Consider the following 20,138-nt stretch of genomic DNA (forward strand, 5'->3'; position numbering starts at 1 on the left):
CCACAGGGCTTTTCCCCCCATTTGTTTTTTTTCAAGGGTCTGCTGATTTGGAGATAAACGGGTGAAATAAGCCCAAATCCTGCTGCAGCTCTGCCTGTGTCGTGGAAGCCCTCTGCCAAGTCAGCATGAATTGTCTTTCATTTCGCTCTTTCTCAGAGTTAATTTCGGGAAAGAAATGGAGTATCAGATAGTCCAGGGAGATTAAATTCCTCCCTCTTCCTTGCGGGTAGTCTCTTTGTACAATGCCAACTTTGTGTTTATCTGAGGACAGAATCTTCTACAGGTGGCTACAATTGCAGCAAGAACACATGCCTCCTTCCCCCAGCCATTATGGGGAGCATGCTGTGACCAAGGACTGTGCTTCTGGCCCTCCTTTTCCCTCTGCCCCAGTGTTTGTTCTCTTGTTTCAGGCACCGCAGCGTCCTGGTGCGGAGGTGTGCGGCCAAACACCTAGTGACTGTGATGGAGCGAATCGGAGCTGAGAAGCTCCTGTCGGGCGCGCGTGCCAGTACTGAGGTACTGGTGAGCACGCTGGTGAAGCTTGCTCAGGACTGTCATCCGGACACAAGGTGATGATCTTCATTTCACCTCCTAAAATATGAAAACTGTTTGATGTCTGGCTATTAATGATAAAACCACAAAAGAATAGAAGGTGAAGTAAATATTAAGAAAGTTACTTCACAGTGTGGATAATGTTGTCTTGGGAAATGACAGTACTGGGTAACATGAGGTTGTCCAGCAAGAATGACCATTGCCAAATTCCTGTGACTTGAATGATTCTTTACTCAGATCAACTGAGCTCAGATTAGTCAGTCAAACAATTTTGTTTGGTCTCATGTGCTTAATGCAAAGCTGAAGCGTTGGCCACTGTTCATCACTGAAAGATCCCAAGCATATATTTCTGATAAGGCTAAGACTGTCCTAGAAAAATTCCAGCTGTCTTTAACCAATGTAATCAGTCTTTCTAAACCTCTTCTTCAGATATAGCTAAGATAGTCACAAATTTTTCTTCCCAGTCATTGTATAATGTTGTTGTCTGTGGCTGAATGACCTCCAAATTTTCTCTTGAAGATAGCTGTAGTTTCATAGTAGCAAAACCAAACCAACCAACCAAACAAAAAAACCCCTTACTTTGATTATTAATTTAAATTCCCATTAACAGATGCCAAGAACACATGAGCAGCTAGCTGCCCGTGTGCATACATGTAGTATAGAAAACAAATACTAAGCATGAGGCGATTTGTCCTAGCTTCTCTGCCAGTTAAAGAAAGGTAAATTATTGTCAACAGCAGAAAGGCACTGCAAATAAGCCATGACAGCAAAGCAGGAGATATGCATTGCTCGTCCCATGGGATCCTTCGATCCCACAGAAGCATACCCACAATTTCAGAGTGAAATTGTATTTTCCTGTTGCCCTGTGTTCTCTTCTTGCCTCTCGTGTTCAGCTGGCAGTGTTGTGCAGTGACAACAAGTGGAGGTAAATATCTCTCTTTGCTGAATGGGTAATACCTTCTCATGAATGTATTGCACATTATAAGTTTAAAATATCAGCTTATTCTATTAACACTTCCTTTGTTTATTCACAAGGGAGAAAAAACAGTAGTAGTCTGTATTCATTTCTCTCCTTCCTGTGTTAGGTGTTATGGACGGAAGATGATGAATATATTGATGAATCATCGAAAATTTGATAGGTATTTGAAACAGTCTATCCCCTCACGTGACTTGGAAGATGTTATGGCAACAGTTAAGCAGCAAGTAAGTGCTTGGCAGGAGAAATGTCTCCTATATGCAAGTACTGAGATTGCTAGTATGAGATTAAACATACCTATTCTTTCTTTATCTCATTCTTCTTCCACTGAATCATTTTGCTCCTGGGAATGAACTGTTGATCCTCAGCCTGTTTATCTGCAGGCAGTGAACGAACTAGTTTGGTTAGAAATAAAGTGGCTGTATTTTGAATATCAGCCACAAACAGGAAGGGGAAGTAGGAGAAAATGGTTTTACCTTTAAGCATAAGAAACCTCAACACTACCCCCCCCCCCCCCAATTAAGCAATGAAGTGAGAATAGTGCTTCTGAAGATAATAGAGTCTTTGCAACAGATGAAGGAAGTAGTAGTGCCAAGAAAATTTCCAAATATACAAAAGATGCGCAAGGCAACCATAATTAGTACACATATTGTCTGTATTCTGGGAATACTGCCCTGCTGTCATGCACTGTGGAGCTGGAAGAAGCTTCGTGAATTCAGCATCCAGTGGAAACTCATCCCTGGTTTGTTTTATTTGGGTTTTGGTCCGTCCGTGTCCCCCCCCTTAATTTACATTCTAGAAAGGAATGTGCCTTTGTGCAGGAATAGGGAGAGTTAAGTGTGAACCAAATCAACTCCCAACACAATGGGACCTTCAGAAAGTCCAAAAGTTTTCTGCTATTCCCTTTAAGAAAGCTTGTTCCCTACCAGTTTGTATTATTCCCATTTGTGCTCAAGAATAATGAATTCAGGATTTTTTACTGCTGCCCAGTATAGTAGCACCTATAACTTGCTTCGGGTTATTGAAAACAAATAGTAGACATCACTGAATCTCTGGCCTGTCTCCCTCTTTAAGTTATGAAATGTTTTCCTAAGCCTTTCTTGGTAGCAGTGATTCTGGTTATAACTTGTGTTTTAAACAAGTAATTTCCTATTTTATCTTCTATAGATTCATGGTTTTTTAATATATATCTAGGGAACAGAAGATCATAAATGTGAATATCCACCTGTCAAGGACACCAGGAAGTCTAGGAGCCATGGCTTGAAGATGTCCCAGGACAACTTGCCTTCTGATGGAGGGTACTGAGCACTTCTGTTGTATCTGACAAAGCACATGACAAGCTTTACATGTCTCTTCCTCAGTAAAATCTTTCTGGTGGAGATGAGCTGTGCCAGAGATTGTTTCCTTGCCCCACAAATCTTCTATGATAAAAAATGTCTATTTCTGCATTATGCTGAACACAAGTTCTCTGGAGGGTTTTCTAGAAAAATTGAGAGAGAGGAAGAGACAGCGAGCAGTTGCAGCTCAGAAGATCCAGTTCAGTGGCAAGGACAGTGTTGTGGAGGCTGTGAGAGGGTCGTGTCTCTGCTGTTTGACTTTGGACCAGTAATTTCGATCAGGGTATTCTTATCTGAGTGGAGTCTTTTTTAGATGGGTGGTTTGATGAGAAGTCCCAGTCTAGAACCATGACGCCATTCCCCAAAATAGCACTTTTGATACATGTGGTTTGGCCTCACTGAATCATGGCTTTCTGTCCCTCAAACAGTACCAGCAAGACAATTCCTGAGCAGTTCTGGTCAACAGATGTCTCAACGTGGACTTTTTCTGTAGCTGTTCATGTCATTCAGACCCATTACTGCTTGGCTGATGGACAGCATGTTCTTTTCCCCTGTGCTGCAGTCAGCATTCAAGATAGGAATTTGGTCCTTGCTGTCTCCCCATGCTGGTGGGAGAGCTACTTGTATCTGTTCTCTGATAACAGAGTGGATTTATTTAGCTCTGTTGTACTCAGTAGTGGCAGGAAGGTGACCACACTTCTTATTAGCATAGTTAGGATCTCCCCATGCTCATGGCAGAGAGAGGTTGATTCAAGAGAATTTTTCCCATCAGGTTTGTTAAGCTGTGGATCTAGTCCCTAGGGAAGCAATAATGTGAGTGTAGTGGTGGGATGTCTGGCTTCTGTTTTTATCTCTATTACTGAGCATCTGGATTCTTTCAGATATGCCCCTTAATTTCTCTGGGTAGGATTCATCTGTTCAGATGCATCTGAGCTATTTATCCAGATCCCCGTACCTGTTGTAGATACACTTCTCCAGAGTAAGAAATTTCCTTATAATACAGACACCTCCCATTCAAATGCCCAAAGACATTTAAACTTTGAAGTAGTGCCTATTTTTCCCCACAAAGGGATGCTAGATGAGTACCTGGGAAGACATCTGAAGATAAGCGAGATGAATCCCATCCTTGGTGCCTTGGTTTTTCTGAGTAAGCACTAGCAATAATGTTACTTGCAAATTGTCTCTGGTAATGATTGTCATGAGATCCAAGTTGTTTTTCAGATAGGATCTAGCTGAAATCACGTCATTAGGAAGTCTCCTCAAGATGTTTTCCTCACAATTAACTGAAGACGTTATCACTAAAAGGTCTTGCCTTGTTTTTATTTTCCAGCTTGAGGTCTGGCTCTGATGTACACGTCTTACCCTGTCAGACAGTCCGTCGCACATCACTTCGGACTGCGGAAGAAATTGAACAGCTCAAGGAGCTTTCCAGGCTCCTGACAGCCACGGAGTTCCAGACACGAATGGAGGGAGTGGACCTCCTCCTAGATCACTGCAGAAGCAGCCCCCACTTCGTCTCCACTAACATTGTCCAGGTATACAGGGCATCTCTATTGCTCCTTTCCCATTAGCTCCCTTCCCAAACCTGTACCAGTAAAGTTAACTCAGTGTGTCTTGGCACTACATACTAGTTGTTTGGGACAGGCTGGTCCCTTCTTACCCAGAATAATTTAATTCAATTCCAGGCTTCACGGCAAGTAGTTTCAGTCCAGATGTATTTCTCTGGCAGGTGCCTATCGGTGCTGTTCATGAGATCATGACAGTTTACTGCTGCTGTAGCTTCTGCTGTCTCCTACTACCAGTTAGGTTGAAATAAAGGAAATCTAGCCACTGAAAGCTTGGCAATTATTCTTTAGAAGAAGAATGTGTTGGAATGGGGAAGAGAAGTATCAGGCTGGGTTGATTAAAAAAAAAAAAAAAAATTATTTTTTCAAGGATGCTCCTGTAAACTTTATCTTGCCTTGCATGGACACAGCTCTGCCTATTCACTTTCATCCTCATCCCCTTCCTGCTTAGGAAAGACTGTTCTCACACTTCCCAGGGGTCCTTTTTTCTCTTTGGAAAGAGGAGGAAAGTGGCTAGAGACAGATCTTCTCTTCCTTCTCTTCCCAGCAGCTGCTTTTTTCCTCTTTTCCCGAAAATGGCACCTGATAATGTGGCTGTCAAGGGACTGAACCTGCTCTAATGAGAACTGCACAGCACATTAAACTTCATAAGTCTACCTGTTAGCTAGACAAATGGCCTGGATCCTGAAGAGTTTATCAGAGCCCTGCACTCCTCCAGACAGAGGTTCTGAGACAGATAAAACAAAACTTGGATCTCATCCAGTCACAGTTTTGGCAAAATGAAAACTACTCTCAGTACTTGAGACAACTTTATGGAAAAATGGCCGTCTTAAATACCTGTTTTCATACCTCTATACCAAAGATACTATTTTGCATTATTAATGTGGGATTAATTTAACTATTTGTGGGTAAAGAGAACAGCATATGAACTATCCTGTCCCCACCCAAACCTCTTAATAAAATATGAAAATCTTTTCCACCAGCGTGAGGTTGTGCAACCGCTACAGTGAGTAGCCCACAGGAAAACAGTGAAATTGTGCTAGCAAGTGCTGACCTGGCAGAAACAATTACCTTCATCTTTTACATTGCTGGGTACTTGTTTCTACATCCCCTCTTGAAACAAAGATGTTTTAATCCAGCTTTCATGTCGTTTGTTTTCTTAACAGATTTTTGATATTTTTGTCCTGAGACTTCAGGATTGCAACAAGAAAGTGAACCAGCAGGCGCTGGAGGTGCTGGCTTTGATGACACCCATACTCAAATATGCCTTACAACCAGTGCTGGTCCCTCTGGTAGCAGCAGTCACTGACAACCTGAACTCAAAACGCTCAGGGATTTATGCTGCAGCTGTGAAAGTGCTGGAAGCATCCATTGCTCACCTAGGTAAGGCTGACCTCTAACACTGACTTTCCTCAACTGTGGCTTCTATGTCTCAGAGTCAAGTGAACACCAAGTCTATTGATAGCTGGTGTCGTCCGTGGAAATATCCAGCTGCTGCAAGATATTTATGAAGTCCTGCCTGCATTCTTTCTATCCCAATCTGTTGTATCATGTTGTGATCTGCAGCTGAATGGATGCTGCTTATGACCTGGCTCTTATGTCTGATTATTAATTCAGTAGAGAAGACATTATAGGGATTATTTTAAGTTCCTGCCAGAAGAGCATGAGGGAAGTGACTAGCATCTGGCATGACTGTTTTTCCCTCTTCCTCCTGGGAAACTGCATGCATTTTGTTTTTATTGAATTGGATTTCCAAGATGTGCGTTCTGTTAAGTTTATACCCACTAAAACAAGATGAAAGGAATGTGCCTTTTCCTTGAAACACATGGTGGGAAGGATGGTGGAGGCTCTTTGCTCTCGCTGGGCTTTGTTCCACGCTCTGGCAGTGGCAGCTCTCCTGAGCAGATGTGTCTGTCCCTTGCTGACTACAATATGAAAACCTTTGAACTCAGTTACTCATTTTGTAGTTTTAGGTAGTAGTTTAGCCATGTAAAGCCCAATGAAAATGTCCTTATGAATCTAAAGATTGAGACCTTAAATTTAATAAGATACTGTGTTACGAAAGATCACAGTGGAGATCAGATGAAGGATGAAATGCTTGTTCTATAGTCAGTCTGGAGGTCTCACGTGTGTGGGGTTAGAATTGCCTTGGCTTCCTTCTTCCAGAAGGGAAAGGAGCCCATTATTGTCCCCTTTTCTAGGTGCTTGAGCATGGGGCTGCAAGTATGCCTGTTGATGTAAAATATGCACCTGCAGTAGGGAGAGGGTGAGGTCCCGATCTGCCCTGTGTCCTGAACCATATGGCCTGCTGCAGGTTGTGCAGCATGTGTTCTGCTGCCTACCAGGGTCATGCTGAAGCTCTCAGGGATCCTCAGGCTCATTTCGGCTGGAGGCACCTGCCCCACAGAGTGCATCTCCAGCCCATCCCTTATCGCAGTCCAAAAACTGTGTTTGCATGCTGTGCATTGGCAAATATAGTGGCATGTTCCTTCATGGGTAGTGCTACAGAAGTCTGCATCAGTGTCTTTACAGTTCATCAAAACTTTTTTTAATAGCTACTTTTTGGTCAGTGTATTCAGAATAATTTCCTTGTGATCTGCTCTAGAAACTGATTGTATGCATGTGGGTAGTATGTATTTCTTAAAAGCATATGGAGATACTGTCCTGAAGTTAGCTCCTTGTTTCCCCTCACCTGCCACAGGTTTAAATTTGCCTTAATTTGGAGGCAGTAACCTAAAAATAAGGGAGTCAGAAAAGCAGAAGTAAAAGGATGGGAGTAAAATAGAATACTAAGGTGTTTTTTTTTTGTCTCACCTTAGTTTTACGGTTGATATTAATGATTCACAACGATAAGTACAAGGACAGACAACTGGGTGGCTCTTTAAGTGAAGAAGGGGCTGGTAGGGTTGGTTGCAGCCAGGGGACACAGTTGAAAACCAGACCCAAGTCTATGGAAAGTGTTGTTCTCTGTGACTCGTAGGTTATTCTTATGCACTTTGTTTTAGGCAGCTGGATCCCCTGGAGGATCCAGCGGCAAGGATCTAGTGGAGAGGTGTTAATGTTGCCTGGTTTTCTTTTTGCACACATTTCCATCAGGCAGAGAGACTCAGGCTGCTCTGTGTAGCTTGCTGTAGGTGTTTACATCTACCCACTGAAACCTCAGTGAAGTGTCTAAAGTTTGGTGAGATGAATCCAGTCCTGAATTTCCCTCTTGATCTTCTGCTGTAGATTCAGCAGCGCACTGGCAATACTTGTGTTACTGCTGTCATCGCTGCAGCTGTGACCAGAAGTTTCTGGTCCCTGGGGCTCTTCATCTGCTGTTTACTCCAGCTCTGATTTCTGTTGAGATGTGAGATGAGAGCTGGTGTGTGTGCACTTATAGATGCAAGGAGCTTGGTTTTGGAAAGATGAATGCCATCAATAAAAGTGTTCACCAGGACTTTCTTACACTGGTTAAAATGTACAGAAAAGCGGGTTCCACATAAAGTGTTTGGATTCTGTGTTTGATTCCAGGTTTGCAGATCGTTCATGTCATTTATGCTATATATCAAAGAACCTGAATTCCTGCCAACTGTCACTGGTGAGCTGGGTAACCAGAAGCCGTGGTGGTGCAGTCTTTATGCACCAGTTCCCAGACAGGCTTGAATACGTACCAGCATTTCCCCAAAGCCCCAGGAGCCTTTGGCTCTGTGCTCCTTGTCTGCTTTGGTACAGAAGGAGCTGAACAATAAATCCTGGAGTACAACTTTGCTAGAATTCAGGGACAAAGGGGTTTTTGGAGGTTGTTTGGGCCTGATTTTACTTCCCAAATGAATTGCTTTGCTATTGGTGTGAAGGGACACTGGCCCATCAGAGCTGCTGCAGTACTGCTTCCTGGAAGGCTCTACATTATAGGCATTAGCCAGTCCTGTCTATTTTCCACCTTTCTTCTTTGTCTTCTTTTTTAAAAAGGGAATTTATGATTTGCCAAGTTCATTTCTTTAGAACAAACAGGTATAAATCCAGCTGTAAATGATGGCTTGTTCCACATGTTGTTCTGCATAGGGCAAGATTGCTATAGCAAATAACTACACAGCCAAGGTCTGCTGTAAATTCCCTTGCCACACAGATTTATGTCAGCTGTGAAAATGCAGCACTGGGTGAATATGCCTGAAAAATTTAGTGTTGAAGAGGCAGGTCTTAGAGGGAAATTAACAACTTTCTCCACATCAGCTGCTTTGCAAACTCAGTGAATTTGCTGACCTGTTGCCTTTCTGTGTCCCAAGTATAGGGTTATTCCTGATCATGAAATGGGGAGAAGGGTGTGAGACCTGTAGTGCTCTTGGCCCTTATCCATTTTTTGTGGTGCCTGGGAGAAGGTTGGGGAAAAGTTGCGGAATCCTGCTAATAGAGGATGTGGCAAACAGATCCCTTCAGGGGTTTGTATGTAGCTTTCTGTCATTCCCCTCTCACCAGTTCTGAAAGATCACTGTAAATATTCCATGCTCGCAGATGTCAGAACAGGAGTGAGGTACATCTGTCTCTCATCACACTGACTTTACCCAGAGACAGGTTCAAGCAAACAGGGTGGGATATATTTTTTTGGTTCTGCTCATTTTTATGGACATTTGCAAAAATTCAAACAGGCAACTGAATCACAAATATTTCAAAATTCAACACCTAGGGCTTTAGTGGGGGAAGGAAGGGTCTACTGGAAAAATGCATGAGCGAAACCTTCCCACATGCTTTAAAATTGTCTGCCTTTTCAATTTAAAATCAAGTGGCAAATGACAACCCCCCCCAAGAACTCTAAAGGATTGTGCAACGCTCCTAGCTTAGAGTAAGTGAGCACAATGTCTTGCCCCATTGCTCCACTGAGTTTCATAGCTAAGAGCCCAGGTATTGCTCCAAGACTCTGTGTTGACATGCCTCAGATTCTGAGTTTTAGGTGAGACTTCCTCATCTGTCACCTTTAATGATCCATGCAAAAATGTAAGCTGGTGAGGAAATTGCTTTATCACTCGATGTAAAAACAAAACAAAAAAACCCCAAGCCCAAAACAAATCCCCCCCATCCTCAAGACAAAAATTCTACCTACCAACAAACTAATTTGCTTCCAAATAATGCCTGAATCATTTATTTAGCTTAACCCTGACATTGGCTTGGACGTCCTCAGCTGAAGGCCCCACACATTCATTAGCTGTGACCTGGGACCCTAATCCCACTCGAGGGAGCCTCCTTGTAGATGGTGGCAAATCAGCAAATCAAGCCCGACTGCAATGGGACCAAGACATAGATCTTGCTCTCCTCTGACATCTGTCCTACCCTGTCCTCTGTCTTGAAAGAAATGCCATTCAGATGGCCACTGCCTGACACTAGGGTGTGGAGTGAGGCCAGCAGCCTGAGTAGCTCCCAGAGGAACCAGCCCTCTGCAAGAGGGGAAGGGAAATTTCCCCTGTAGGTGTTTACATAGCAAAGAGGTGACCACAGTGCAAATGAGAGCGCAGAGAAGCAGATTCTTCTTTTGCTTGTATTGCAAATGCTGGGGTGTGTGTCCTGTGGCCAACAGGTTCAGCTAATATGTAGTGCAAAGAATTAAAGCTGAATTAATAAGAATTGAACTGCCTGCTGCCTTGTTTTCTCTAACAGCCATTAAAAGCTCCTCTGTCTTTAGGTCTCTCAAGGCAGCTAAAGTAATGCTTGGGTAAACTTGTTATCGACTCCAGCTTTACTGTTTCAAAATGCACAGGGCATTTGAAACCCTTAGATTGAAAGGTGAATAGTGCCTATACACTTAGATTCCTAAAAACCAAGCAAACAAACAGTTCTCCCTCACCCACCCAAACCCCAAGTGTTCCCCTGAAAATCTGTGTAGATACTGATATTAATGATTAATTAACATTTTGTGCTCCTTCAACATCTCCAGATCTCAGGGTGTTTTTTTCAAAGCAGCAGCTGTAAGTTAACTCTCTGGGGAGGAACAGCAAGTATGAAACAGGGTCTGCCAATACTGCAAGAGTGTGAGGCAAAAAGTGAAGTGTCTGTTTAAAAAGGTGAATGAGAAGAGTGTAATTACCAAAGCAGAAGCTTAATTAGGATAGCGGGATCAGTTCTTTACTGCACACTTCCAAGAAGATCATTAGGGACTTCCTTTTTGTATCTCATGTGAAAAGGAGCACTTAATAGCACAGTGCTACTTAAAACAACTTCAGGATTTAGCTCTGTCGTGGTTCACAAAGAAGTACGTTGCCTGCTTTATCGGTGCCACTCCTGGTGACATCATGAGGTATCGTAGCACATTCCACGTGCATTCTGCCTCCGAGAAAAGCTTTGCTGGACTTACCAAAGTGGTAAGACTGGAGGCTTGCAGAACAATCCAGGCAACAGTTTATAAATTAAAACAAGACCGTAAATCAACAACAGACAGCATAGGAAAAACTAAAATACATATGACTGTCAAGTATTGGGAAATCAGTTCGTTTTCCAGTCTGTCTGCCAAGATCTGATTTCAGAGATGTTACAAGAGCCCCCAAGAGTGGATGGTGTTGGCAATGAGCAGTAATTCTCTCTTGTAAGAGTAACTTGGAATCTTGTCTGTAGATTCCAACAGGTAACTTAAAGATTTAACAGTAGTTTATCCTTAAAATGTGAATGGATGTGTGGACTTTTGAGCCTTCTCACCCTTTTCCTTAGAGGAGGGAGGACGTCACTTCTGCAAAGCTCCAGCACGCACAACCTTTTCACTGCTTACATGTGATTTAAATTTTGAGGGCCCTGATGTGACATGTTTAACACAGTTCCTTGTGCAGCAGTCAACTTTGTATTTACAAATGTGAAATTAGAGCTTTTCTTTTTGAATTCTAAATCCTCCCAAGTAGGCCTGAAGGAAAGAAGAAGAAAAGCACTGAGAAAATGGCAGAATTTTATTTAAAAAATGCAGTTACCTCTGCCGCCCCTACCCCCCCCCCTTTTTTTTTTTATAACCTCAGAAGAGTGAGTAGAAAGAAATGTTTCTCTTTCAGATAACGCATTGCTGCTGCAAGCCTTGGCCCAGCGAGTGCGTTTCCTCAGTGGCCAAGCTCTGCTGGATGTCACAGAATATCTCTCAGGTATCACTTGCTTCAGCTAATTTCCACTGCTAAGTCAAGAAGCCTTCAGAGGCAATACTTAGAAGAAATGCCTCTGAATAGACAGTGCAGTAGCTCATCAAACACTAGAAGGTCCTGAGCTTGTCCATCCTGCAAAATACACATAGGTGTATTTGGCAGGGGTTTGCCTGGCTGCTGCAGAGGCATGCAGTGTGTGAGATGAGGATGGTGCTTGGGCTCCAGCGCTGAGATCTCACTGGGGCATGTTGGGACCCACCTCCAGGAAAGAGAGGGGCTAAAAATACCCTGGCTGGCTCCTCTCTTTGAAGGACAGTACAGTAAAGGCCATGGAGGTCTGTAAGAGGTCCCTTTTCTAAAGCGAACAACCATCCTTTAGAAAAAATTGTGGCAACAGGTGTTTCTGAGGATCAGTTTGTTTTGTCATCATGGATTCTTGTTTTCCTGTTGGAAACTTTTGAGGCTGAATTCTGCAGAGCCTGGGGCTCATAGCGTAGATGAAAACTCAACGCACATATTACAGGCAAGGATTTTGTGCAAGGCAGGATTTGGGGGCAGAGAGGCAGAAGCGGGCAGTTCAGCCCAACCTACTGAGGCTCCCTGCCTGTATTGCAGATATGACGTTGGACTCTGAGCATTTCAGGATGTGCAAACAGTCTATTTCTGTATCAGCAGTGTCCGACACACCACAAATGAAGCTGATAATTGATTTATAATAGTAGCTTGCTATGTCCAGCAATAGCCAAGGAATGGAAAAAATTATAATCTCAATATATACTAGAAAAGACTATTTATAGCCTTGCTTCAATTAGGGCTAAATCCACTGCTAATTATGCCAGCATCTTTTAATCCAAGGCTTAATACACTTTGCTTCTTCATTATGAATCTCAAAAGGGCATGTTTAGCCACAGCGAATGTAAAAGGGCCTTTAAAGATAATTTGAATAGAGTAAATCTCCATAAACATAGAATATAATTTTACAGTTATTTTAATCTCCTGAAAAAATAAAGCATTTGAAAATAAATTGGGACTACTTTGGAGAGAGCAGATGTTCTCTCTGGGATTTAGAGGGAACAGATAGCGCTTTCTCTTCTGAAGCTCCACGGTGACCACGGTGTTTAATAGCATTTAAACTCACATTAACTCCCATTTTCAAATAGGTACCATAACCCTTTTCTTGCTTACCAGAATTGGTTTTAGGTGCTTTCAGGAGCTGTTTAAATGTTGATGACTGATGCTAGATTAACGGTGTAGAGAAAATGGAGGTCCTTCCACTACAGAATAATAAATGGTTACTGCATAACATTTCCACTGAACAGAAAATAAGAACTCTATCTCCAGACCATTTCAGATTTTGATCTCTCAGCAAAATCTGCCACGCGAGGAGCCTATTGGTAGTAAATTTTTGTTTGTATTTAATATAGTTCAGAAAATGAGCTGAGAGCAGACTTCAGAGAGAATGAGAGGGAATGCTTGTTTTTTGGTTAAATTTCAGCCCCCTGCGTAAGATTTTTCTCTCTCTATTCCCCTATTTCAGAAAACATTGTGAGGGTAAATCCCATTAAAATCATGAGATGCTCGAATGCCATGGCAATGGGGTCTGGGTAATTATCTAAGACGTCCTGAAGTTTGAAACAGCTGTTCATTAGAAGCCACCAAGTATGAGGCGAAAAAAGCTCAAATTAGACCATTCTGCCAAAGACATCAGTTAGTCACTGATGTTTCTAATAAAACTGTCAAGCAGCACACATCTTTTGTGGGCTGGAATTTTGAAGTGTAGTATAATACTGCTGTTCGCTGTGTGCCACTGAGCAAAGGGAACTGCCAAATTAGACTTCTGGCATTTTTCATCAAAGGTCACAAAAAAGTAATCATCCTTTTTATTAGAAATCTTTCAATTACCTCTCTAAGCTGCGTTTCAAAATCTTCAGCAGATGGTTTAGACAACTTCTTAATGGAAATAAACAGTGATTTGACATTTTTGTCATTTGTAATGCAGAAGCGGATAGTGAAATGATTTGCAAAATGTGTATGATTCACTTTGCTAAGTCTATCACAGATGTAAAGCCTCTAATTTGGAGAAATTAAGGTCCTCAGAGGTTGATTGTTCTGTTCAGTGGATGATCAGTGACTGTTGCCTGTTTCTGGATCATCGGGCAATTTGTGCTTGCTGATATTAGCCAGAAAAGGCTTCCAAGAACCAAAAATAAAGGTAGGTACTTGTTTGCACTAACGTTTTTAAGAAGCTTGTCTCTCTTGTCTGGCAGTACTTGTGGAATCTGTTTATCCTCAGAAACCCCAAGTCATCAAGCACTACGCTCTGCCCGCGCTCTGGTTCTTCCTGGAAAACAGGGTCCTGCCTACCCGAAGCAGCAAAGTCAAGGCTGTGGTCACCAAGCTTGCAGATACCCTCTACCAAGTGATGGGCTCCAGGCTGAAGGAGCATGCCGCCAAGCAGTCTCTGTGTGTGGCGAAAAACCTCTATGACATTTTGGACCTGAATGTTAATTGAAGGCTTGGTGTTCTCCAGGAAGCTGATGGGAAAGGTGGAGGCAAAGGTGGATGTGGCGGTGGCATTGGTTTCATTCTTTGTAATTGAAGAAAAGGATTTACCCTACAGAGTTTACTGTTACAGACATACATTATATATTTTGATGTAGGGTTTTAAAAACTAATAAAAAATAAAAGGAATTCTCAAAAATTTTATATCTTGAGGTCATGTTCCTTAAGATGCTTGCACAGATACCCAAAAAAATAAAAACCTGTGTGTAAATGCAATTTGTAACTGTAAAAAGGAAAATAATATATTTATATACATACTTACAAAGTAAGAGATGTGCATATATATACATATATTTACTTACAAAGTAAGAGATGGGCTTTGGAAGCATTGGGGTTATAGGATTAGATGGCTTGATTTGGGAAGCAGACAATGAGAGACCAGGACCTGCTAGTCCAGAGGATACGCCATGGGGTTATCGGAGGATGTGCATCTCACTGTATGTGCCAGTGTATGTCATACGTGCCAAGCTACTGGGTGGCCCCTTTACAAGTCTCTGGTAGCTGCTGGTGCAGTGGCAGATACCTGAGATGTCCAGGTCAAGCTCAGACTCCCTGTCCCATGACAGCAGAAATCTCCCCAGCTGCACTGAAATTTTCTTCCCATTTCAGGGGATGCATCTTGTCTGTAGTCCCCCGTGCAATGGACTGATGTGGCGAGGTGACCGGTGCCATCCGACTGCCTCCCAGCACCTTGGGGCACACCTGAGGAGGTGCAGGAGAGGGGCTTGGGGCAGGGGGCTGTGCCACCTTGCAGGGGGTGCTGGGTGGAACATGGAGTGCTGGGCAGTGAGTGGGCTAAGGGTGTCCTACAGAAGCTGGGGAGACCTAAGCTGTGGGCAGGCATTGTGGGACAAGGTATAGTTTTTTAAAGTATATATATTTTTTAAATGTCTTTTTTTCTGTCTTTTGAGAAGTGAAGGGTTTGCCTTATATGTGGAGCAATAAAGCACTGCTGAACCTGAGCTTCAGGAAACAGAGTGAGGAAGGGATGTGCCAGACCTTCACCATAGAAAGGTTTGGAAGCACAAGGGGAGAACTGATGAGAGAAGAGAGGAAGGGCTGAAAGCAGCAGATGTTGGTGCATCTGTATAGTCAGATATGAAAACAGAGCAGCCTGATCTATGTTCATATAGTCTGCAATATACTGGCAGAGTTTTGAAAGAAAGAAAAATGGAAGTTTTGGGGAGGAAAAAAAATAGGATAATAATGGCATGAAACACACTGGGCCCATGGAAGGTTAAAAGAGCCTTGACAGGTTCTTGACACGTACGAGGACCTTGTACGAAGCTGGGTGGCCAAAGAGTAGTCCAGGGAGATCTGCCCATCCCAGGGGTCTTGGGGTCTTACATTTATTTGCTGCATTGTTTGGTATGTCTATATCTATACAGGATTCCAACTTGCCAGATGCTATTGTTGCCTTGGGTCACCTCTTAAGGAATCTCTTTTTCTTCTTAGTACAGTACTAAAGCGGCAAAGTTATTTAGTAGACTCTTCTAAAATGTTTGGGTTTTTTTTTTTGCTACTGCTTTTTGTTTTTAACTCCCAACTTTTAGTAGCAGGGAGCACTCAGGAACTCATCTCTGAAGTCTTGGCATGTGAGCTAGCCCAGGGACCTGGCTCTGAAACACTGGTGTCTCTGGGGATCCTGCAGAGCCTGCTGGAAGCCATAGTCCTTGCAGATCCGCTAGAACATTTTGGAGTTTAGCATCTCAAGAAATTTTTCTAATAGCTTACCAGAAACAGGAACAGCCTGGTAGCATGCACTTGTTTTGCAGGCGTGACAGGGCTCCGCAGATTATATGTGTGCACCCAATGCTAAGGGTGAAACACTGGAGAGTGTTAAAGGATGGATGAGTTTAAATAGCAGACCTCGAACTATGTCATGTAATTAAGCACCTGCAGTTTGCTACCTCCCGAGATCTATTTTAACAGGCAATTTTTTTTTTTTTTTAAGCGGTTGGCATCTCTAGAGGGCCTCCTGGTTTTGCTTCCTCTACCTCAATAGTTGTTCTTGCTGTTTCCTTCCTCTCCAGATCTCTCACTCAGGAGCTCCGTAAATGCTGCTCTGCCCAGGCTGCTTTTGCTGGGCTGAGTAAAAGCTCTTTGGTTTTACTTGCTTTTCGGCTGTGCTTGGGCTCTTGAGAATGTGGGGGGAAGTTTCTGCACTTGGGAGAAAAAAAGCTTTTGTGCATGTCACATGATGCCTCCCAGAGCCTGTTTTTTATGCATTTAGTTATAGCACTTGAAAAAGTAGGTTTGAAAAGTTACCCATGTAACTGGTTTCTTAACTCTGTTGGCCTCAAGTGGTGCTTTCATGCACTGTTCCCCACAGTCAATGAGAATAAAGCATTGCCTGCCAGTACCTATTTTCTGTCTAGGTGTTTTATTTTTCTAACTCTCCAGCGGAGACAGTTTCCCCATGAGAGGGGCACTCCTACCACAGCGAGATCAAATTTAGCTGCGAGTGTGACTCTCTGCAGTGACAAGCAGAGGGGTTAATGGGCAGGGGTTGATTCAGCTCAGGTGAGCTCTCCTGCCACATGTTTGCACAGGTGCACATCTCAGAAGTTATTAAGGAGCTACTAAGGTTTGTGGATGATACAAACAGAAGGCAGAGCACTGTTGGATCTTCTTCTGGCACTGGTAAGAATTTAAATACTTAATTTTTCTAACTTATTTTTATTATAACTTGATTACAGAAGTCTCACCAGAGAGGGGACTGCAAACTGCACTTGCAGGGCCAGTTTAATTAATTTAATTATTGCATTTAATGTGGAGTGCAGCTGCTAACCCGCAGAGGTTAGTATAGCAAAAGAAATTTATGGCAATCTTGAACATTGGCTTACTCTTACCCTACATCCTGCCAGAGCCCCAAGACAGACCCTGGCTGTCACAGATGGTTCCTCCTGCTTGCTGAAGGTAAGAGTTGTTGTCATCAAGGGAAGGTGGAGGGTAAAAGGTAAGATGGCTTCTACCATAAAGGAGCGAATAAAGCTTACCTTCCCCTACAGAGTAGGAAGGCAGTGAGTTTGTGCCGTCTCCCTGTGCAAGGGGGCATTAGACCTCTGAAGTTGTGTGAATAGAGAGACTGGTGCTACGCACTCTGAATCCAGTCTGCAAAATTCATCATTTCCTCAAATGGGCACTTTCTTCTCAGCAAGAGTCAAAGCAAGTACCTGGTGGCACGGCTCGCCTGCTCTTCTGAGTGCTTGTGCCATGCAAATGTGTTAGCTGGACCCTAATCTCCCTGTGGAAATGCAACCACAAAGCCCTGCAGCAATGTGAATGTATGAACTTGCCAGTGCCAAGAAGACTTTGGGGATGGTATGGAAAAAGGAATGGCAAATAGGGACGGTGGCCGGGGAGGGAGAACAAGGAAGGAAGGATGGCCCCAAAGTGTGGCGTGGAGGCTGAAGGCTGCTGTTGTAAGTAATGTTGATGCTGTCTCATGGTGCTGCTGTGAGAGGTGGAGGAGAGAATTGAAGAATGCACCTGAAGGGAGCTGCTTTTGCAGAGGTGCAGCTGGGTCATGGAGTGTAATAAGGTGATTCTGGTAGAATTTGCTTTTGCAGAGGTGCAGCTGGGTCATGGAGTGTAATAAGGTGATTCTGGTAGAATTTGCTTTTGCCAAGGTTAAAGGTGGGATTGGGAACCAGCTGCTGAAGTCTCTCTCTCAAGCAGAGGGAGGGGGGCTGCACTGAGGTGGCTATTTTCATCCTTATTAAATAGTGATGATGGGAATAAAAGTGGTTGCATTGCTACCGAATCTCTGACAGCTGACACTGAATCCTGATACTGTGATACTGCCTTTGATACAGGCAGAGGTGAGAAAACCACTCTAGTTAAAATTAGAGTTGACCTGAACCTTTAAGCCTCTACTGTGCCTTGGTATCTTTAGCTGAAAAAACCAGTAACTTTGTTTGGCCAACAAACTGCCCTGTGTATCCTTAAAAGCCCCCCAGTACTTTCTTAATGCAGCTGGCAATGGTAAAGGAGCTTGTAAAGCCTCTCTCTATGTTAAAAGCTGTGCCCCAAATAAATGAAGGCTGTGCTACTTTCACAGCCGTTTAGCATGTTCTGCTGCGTTTGAGAGCAGAAAGGAAAAACTGTCCCCTTTGGAGACCGCAGTGAAGGCTGCAGGATGTGCAGGTCTGTCACTACCCGCTGCTGGGTCCTGCAAAGGACGTACGTGCCCAGTGGCCAGCACTGCAGTTAAGCCCAGGCTCTCAGGCAGAGCCTGAAATTTCATGTCCCTTGTGATTCGACTGCTGCTGCTCCAGCTTTCTCTACGGACACATGCACATCTATACGCACTCGTCTATGCATGGAGACGCTTCCTCTGCACAATAGTCCTCCTCTGTGTATACTGCCAGTGTATGTAATATATTAGGCTGTAAAACTCCTCAGTGTTGACACATTTCTGTCACTGCAAATATTCGAATAGTAGTACGTGTTATTCCAAGAAGGGAAATTGGCTATACTAATAAAACGACTTTCATATGGATATAATTGTGCCAGTACTAGGATCCCTATTGCTTTGACTGCTGTATTATTCTGGCAGGTTTTTATTTTCAGCATCACCCAGTGCGAATAAAACATGCTCCTGTTTCCCCAGGGAACAGCCGCCCTCCAGCTAAATCAGCCCGCTGGCTCTGGGATGTGCCCTTGCAGGCTGGACCTCTGCAGCTGTGGGACGTCACTGCTCATTCATTCCCCAGGGATTCTGCAATAAATACTCCATTTGAAGGTAATGGTAACACCATACCTCTCTTCTGGGCCTGCCCAGGGCTGATAGTAGTTCACATTTCACACCTGTAGAAAGCTATTATTTTTTTTTTTTCAAACTTACAGACTGCTCTTGTCCCAGTAAGTGATGGCCTAAAATCTTCCTCTGTGCAATTGCAATAAGGAATAGATCTGTCCCACCATATCCTTTCCTCACTGGGCCTCTCCTCTTCCTCTTTTGCCATGGCTTCTTTGTGTCATCTCCAGCTGCTGTTGATCATTTGGCATTACAATGGTGCCATTTATTTACATGTTTGGGGGACAACGTACCCAAAAGGTCCTGTATAGAATGAAGTTTTCTAACTAAATGTATTCTGTGCTCACAATAGACCTGAACAAAGAAAACTTGGTCCAAATCCCAAAGCTTTGCACATTTGCAATCTGAGTCATTTCTGGCTCGTAGCTATCTTCAATCACAATTGTCTATGTAAGAGGAGGAAACATATTTCATTGGGAAAACATGCACTGCTTTTGAAAAAGCATATATATGTGTATTTACCCAGGACAGCACACAAGTAGTGTTGTTTGTAACTTGTTTGCAGAAGGACGAGTTGACCGTGAAGCCAATAACAGGTGAGAAGGGTTTCTCAGATCTATTTATACTCCAGCCGGCGTGCCATTCAGCCCAGAGGTATGTGATAATTTATTGCCGTGGGCCAGTGCTTGCCAGTGTAATGAATTCCTGCATAGCTGGAACAAGCACTTCTGGGTTCAGCTCTGACTCTTGGTGGACTGTGTGATCATTGACAATGCTGCCTTTTAAGAAATTATTTAACAGTTTCATTTCATAATAATTTGAATCTTTTAAACTTACATTTTAATTTGTAGCTGCCATTATTCCTCTGCCTTAGGGAAAAACACTTCACAGCCCAGTGCAAACTGTAATGTTTTGACAGCAAAGTCTGCATGGTTGCCAGTTTCTGATGTTACAGAAGAAAATGCACGTGTAACGTGTTAATTAGGCTTTCTGAAGGAAAAAAATCTATTTTATGTGGCTGCATGTGTTTGCTTAGCTATGGATCTAATCCTAGCCTAGTAAAGCCCAGGCAGGGTAGCACGTTGCAGGGAAGAACACTCTGTGAGCTTGTAGGGTTGTCATTACCAGCACAGTGAATGTGTCCTTTTGGGTTTTCCTTGGAGACAAAATTAAGGAAATAAACTGCCTGTTTACCCCACTTCCCACCCCAATATTCTCTCAGATCTTTTTAATACATCACAGTAAAGGGAGTGAAACTTTACACCTACCTGCACACCCACTGTTTCAAGGGTGGCATTT

At 43.2% G+C, this 20,138-nt stretch overlaps 1 protein-coding gene across 10 annotated transcripts in view; it reads left to right on the top strand.

The window, feature by feature from the left end:
* TOGARAM2 (TOG array regulator of axonemal microtubules 2) overlaps positions 1 to 16,431 on the top strand; it is a 52,526-nt gene extending 36,095 nt beyond the window's left edge. For 8 of the 10 annotated variants that reach the window (XM_075042459.1, XM_075042462.1, XM_075042457.1 and 5 more), the window contains 7 exons: positions 411 to 569; positions 1,638 to 1,755; positions 2,723 to 2,826; positions 4,196 to 4,400; positions 5,597 to 5,813; positions 11,432 to 11,518; positions 13,783 to 16,431. In XM_075042459.1, coding sequence (XP_074898560.1) covers positions 411 to 569; positions 1,638 to 1,755; positions 2,723 to 2,826; positions 4,196 to 4,400; positions 5,597 to 5,813; positions 11,432 to 11,518; positions 13,783 to 14,027 — 1,135 coding nt within the window. In that variant the 3' untranslated portion in view covers positions 14,028 to 16,431. The remainder of the gene's footprint in view (positions 1 to 410; positions 570 to 1,637; positions 1,756 to 2,722; positions 2,827 to 4,195; positions 4,401 to 5,596; positions 5,814 to 11,431; positions 11,519 to 13,782) is intronic. The other 2 variants (XM_075042463.1, XM_075042464.1) reach the window with 2 other exon arrangements.
* Positions 16,432 to 20,138: the final 3,707 nt, after the last annotated feature.

This window comes from Buteo buteo, chromosome 12 (assembly GCF_964188355.1).
Source record: "Buteo buteo chromosome 12, bButBut1.hap1.1, whole genome shotgun sequence".
NCBI classification, from domain to species: Eukaryota; Metazoa; Chordata; class Aves; order Accipitriformes; family Accipitridae; genus Buteo; species Buteo buteo.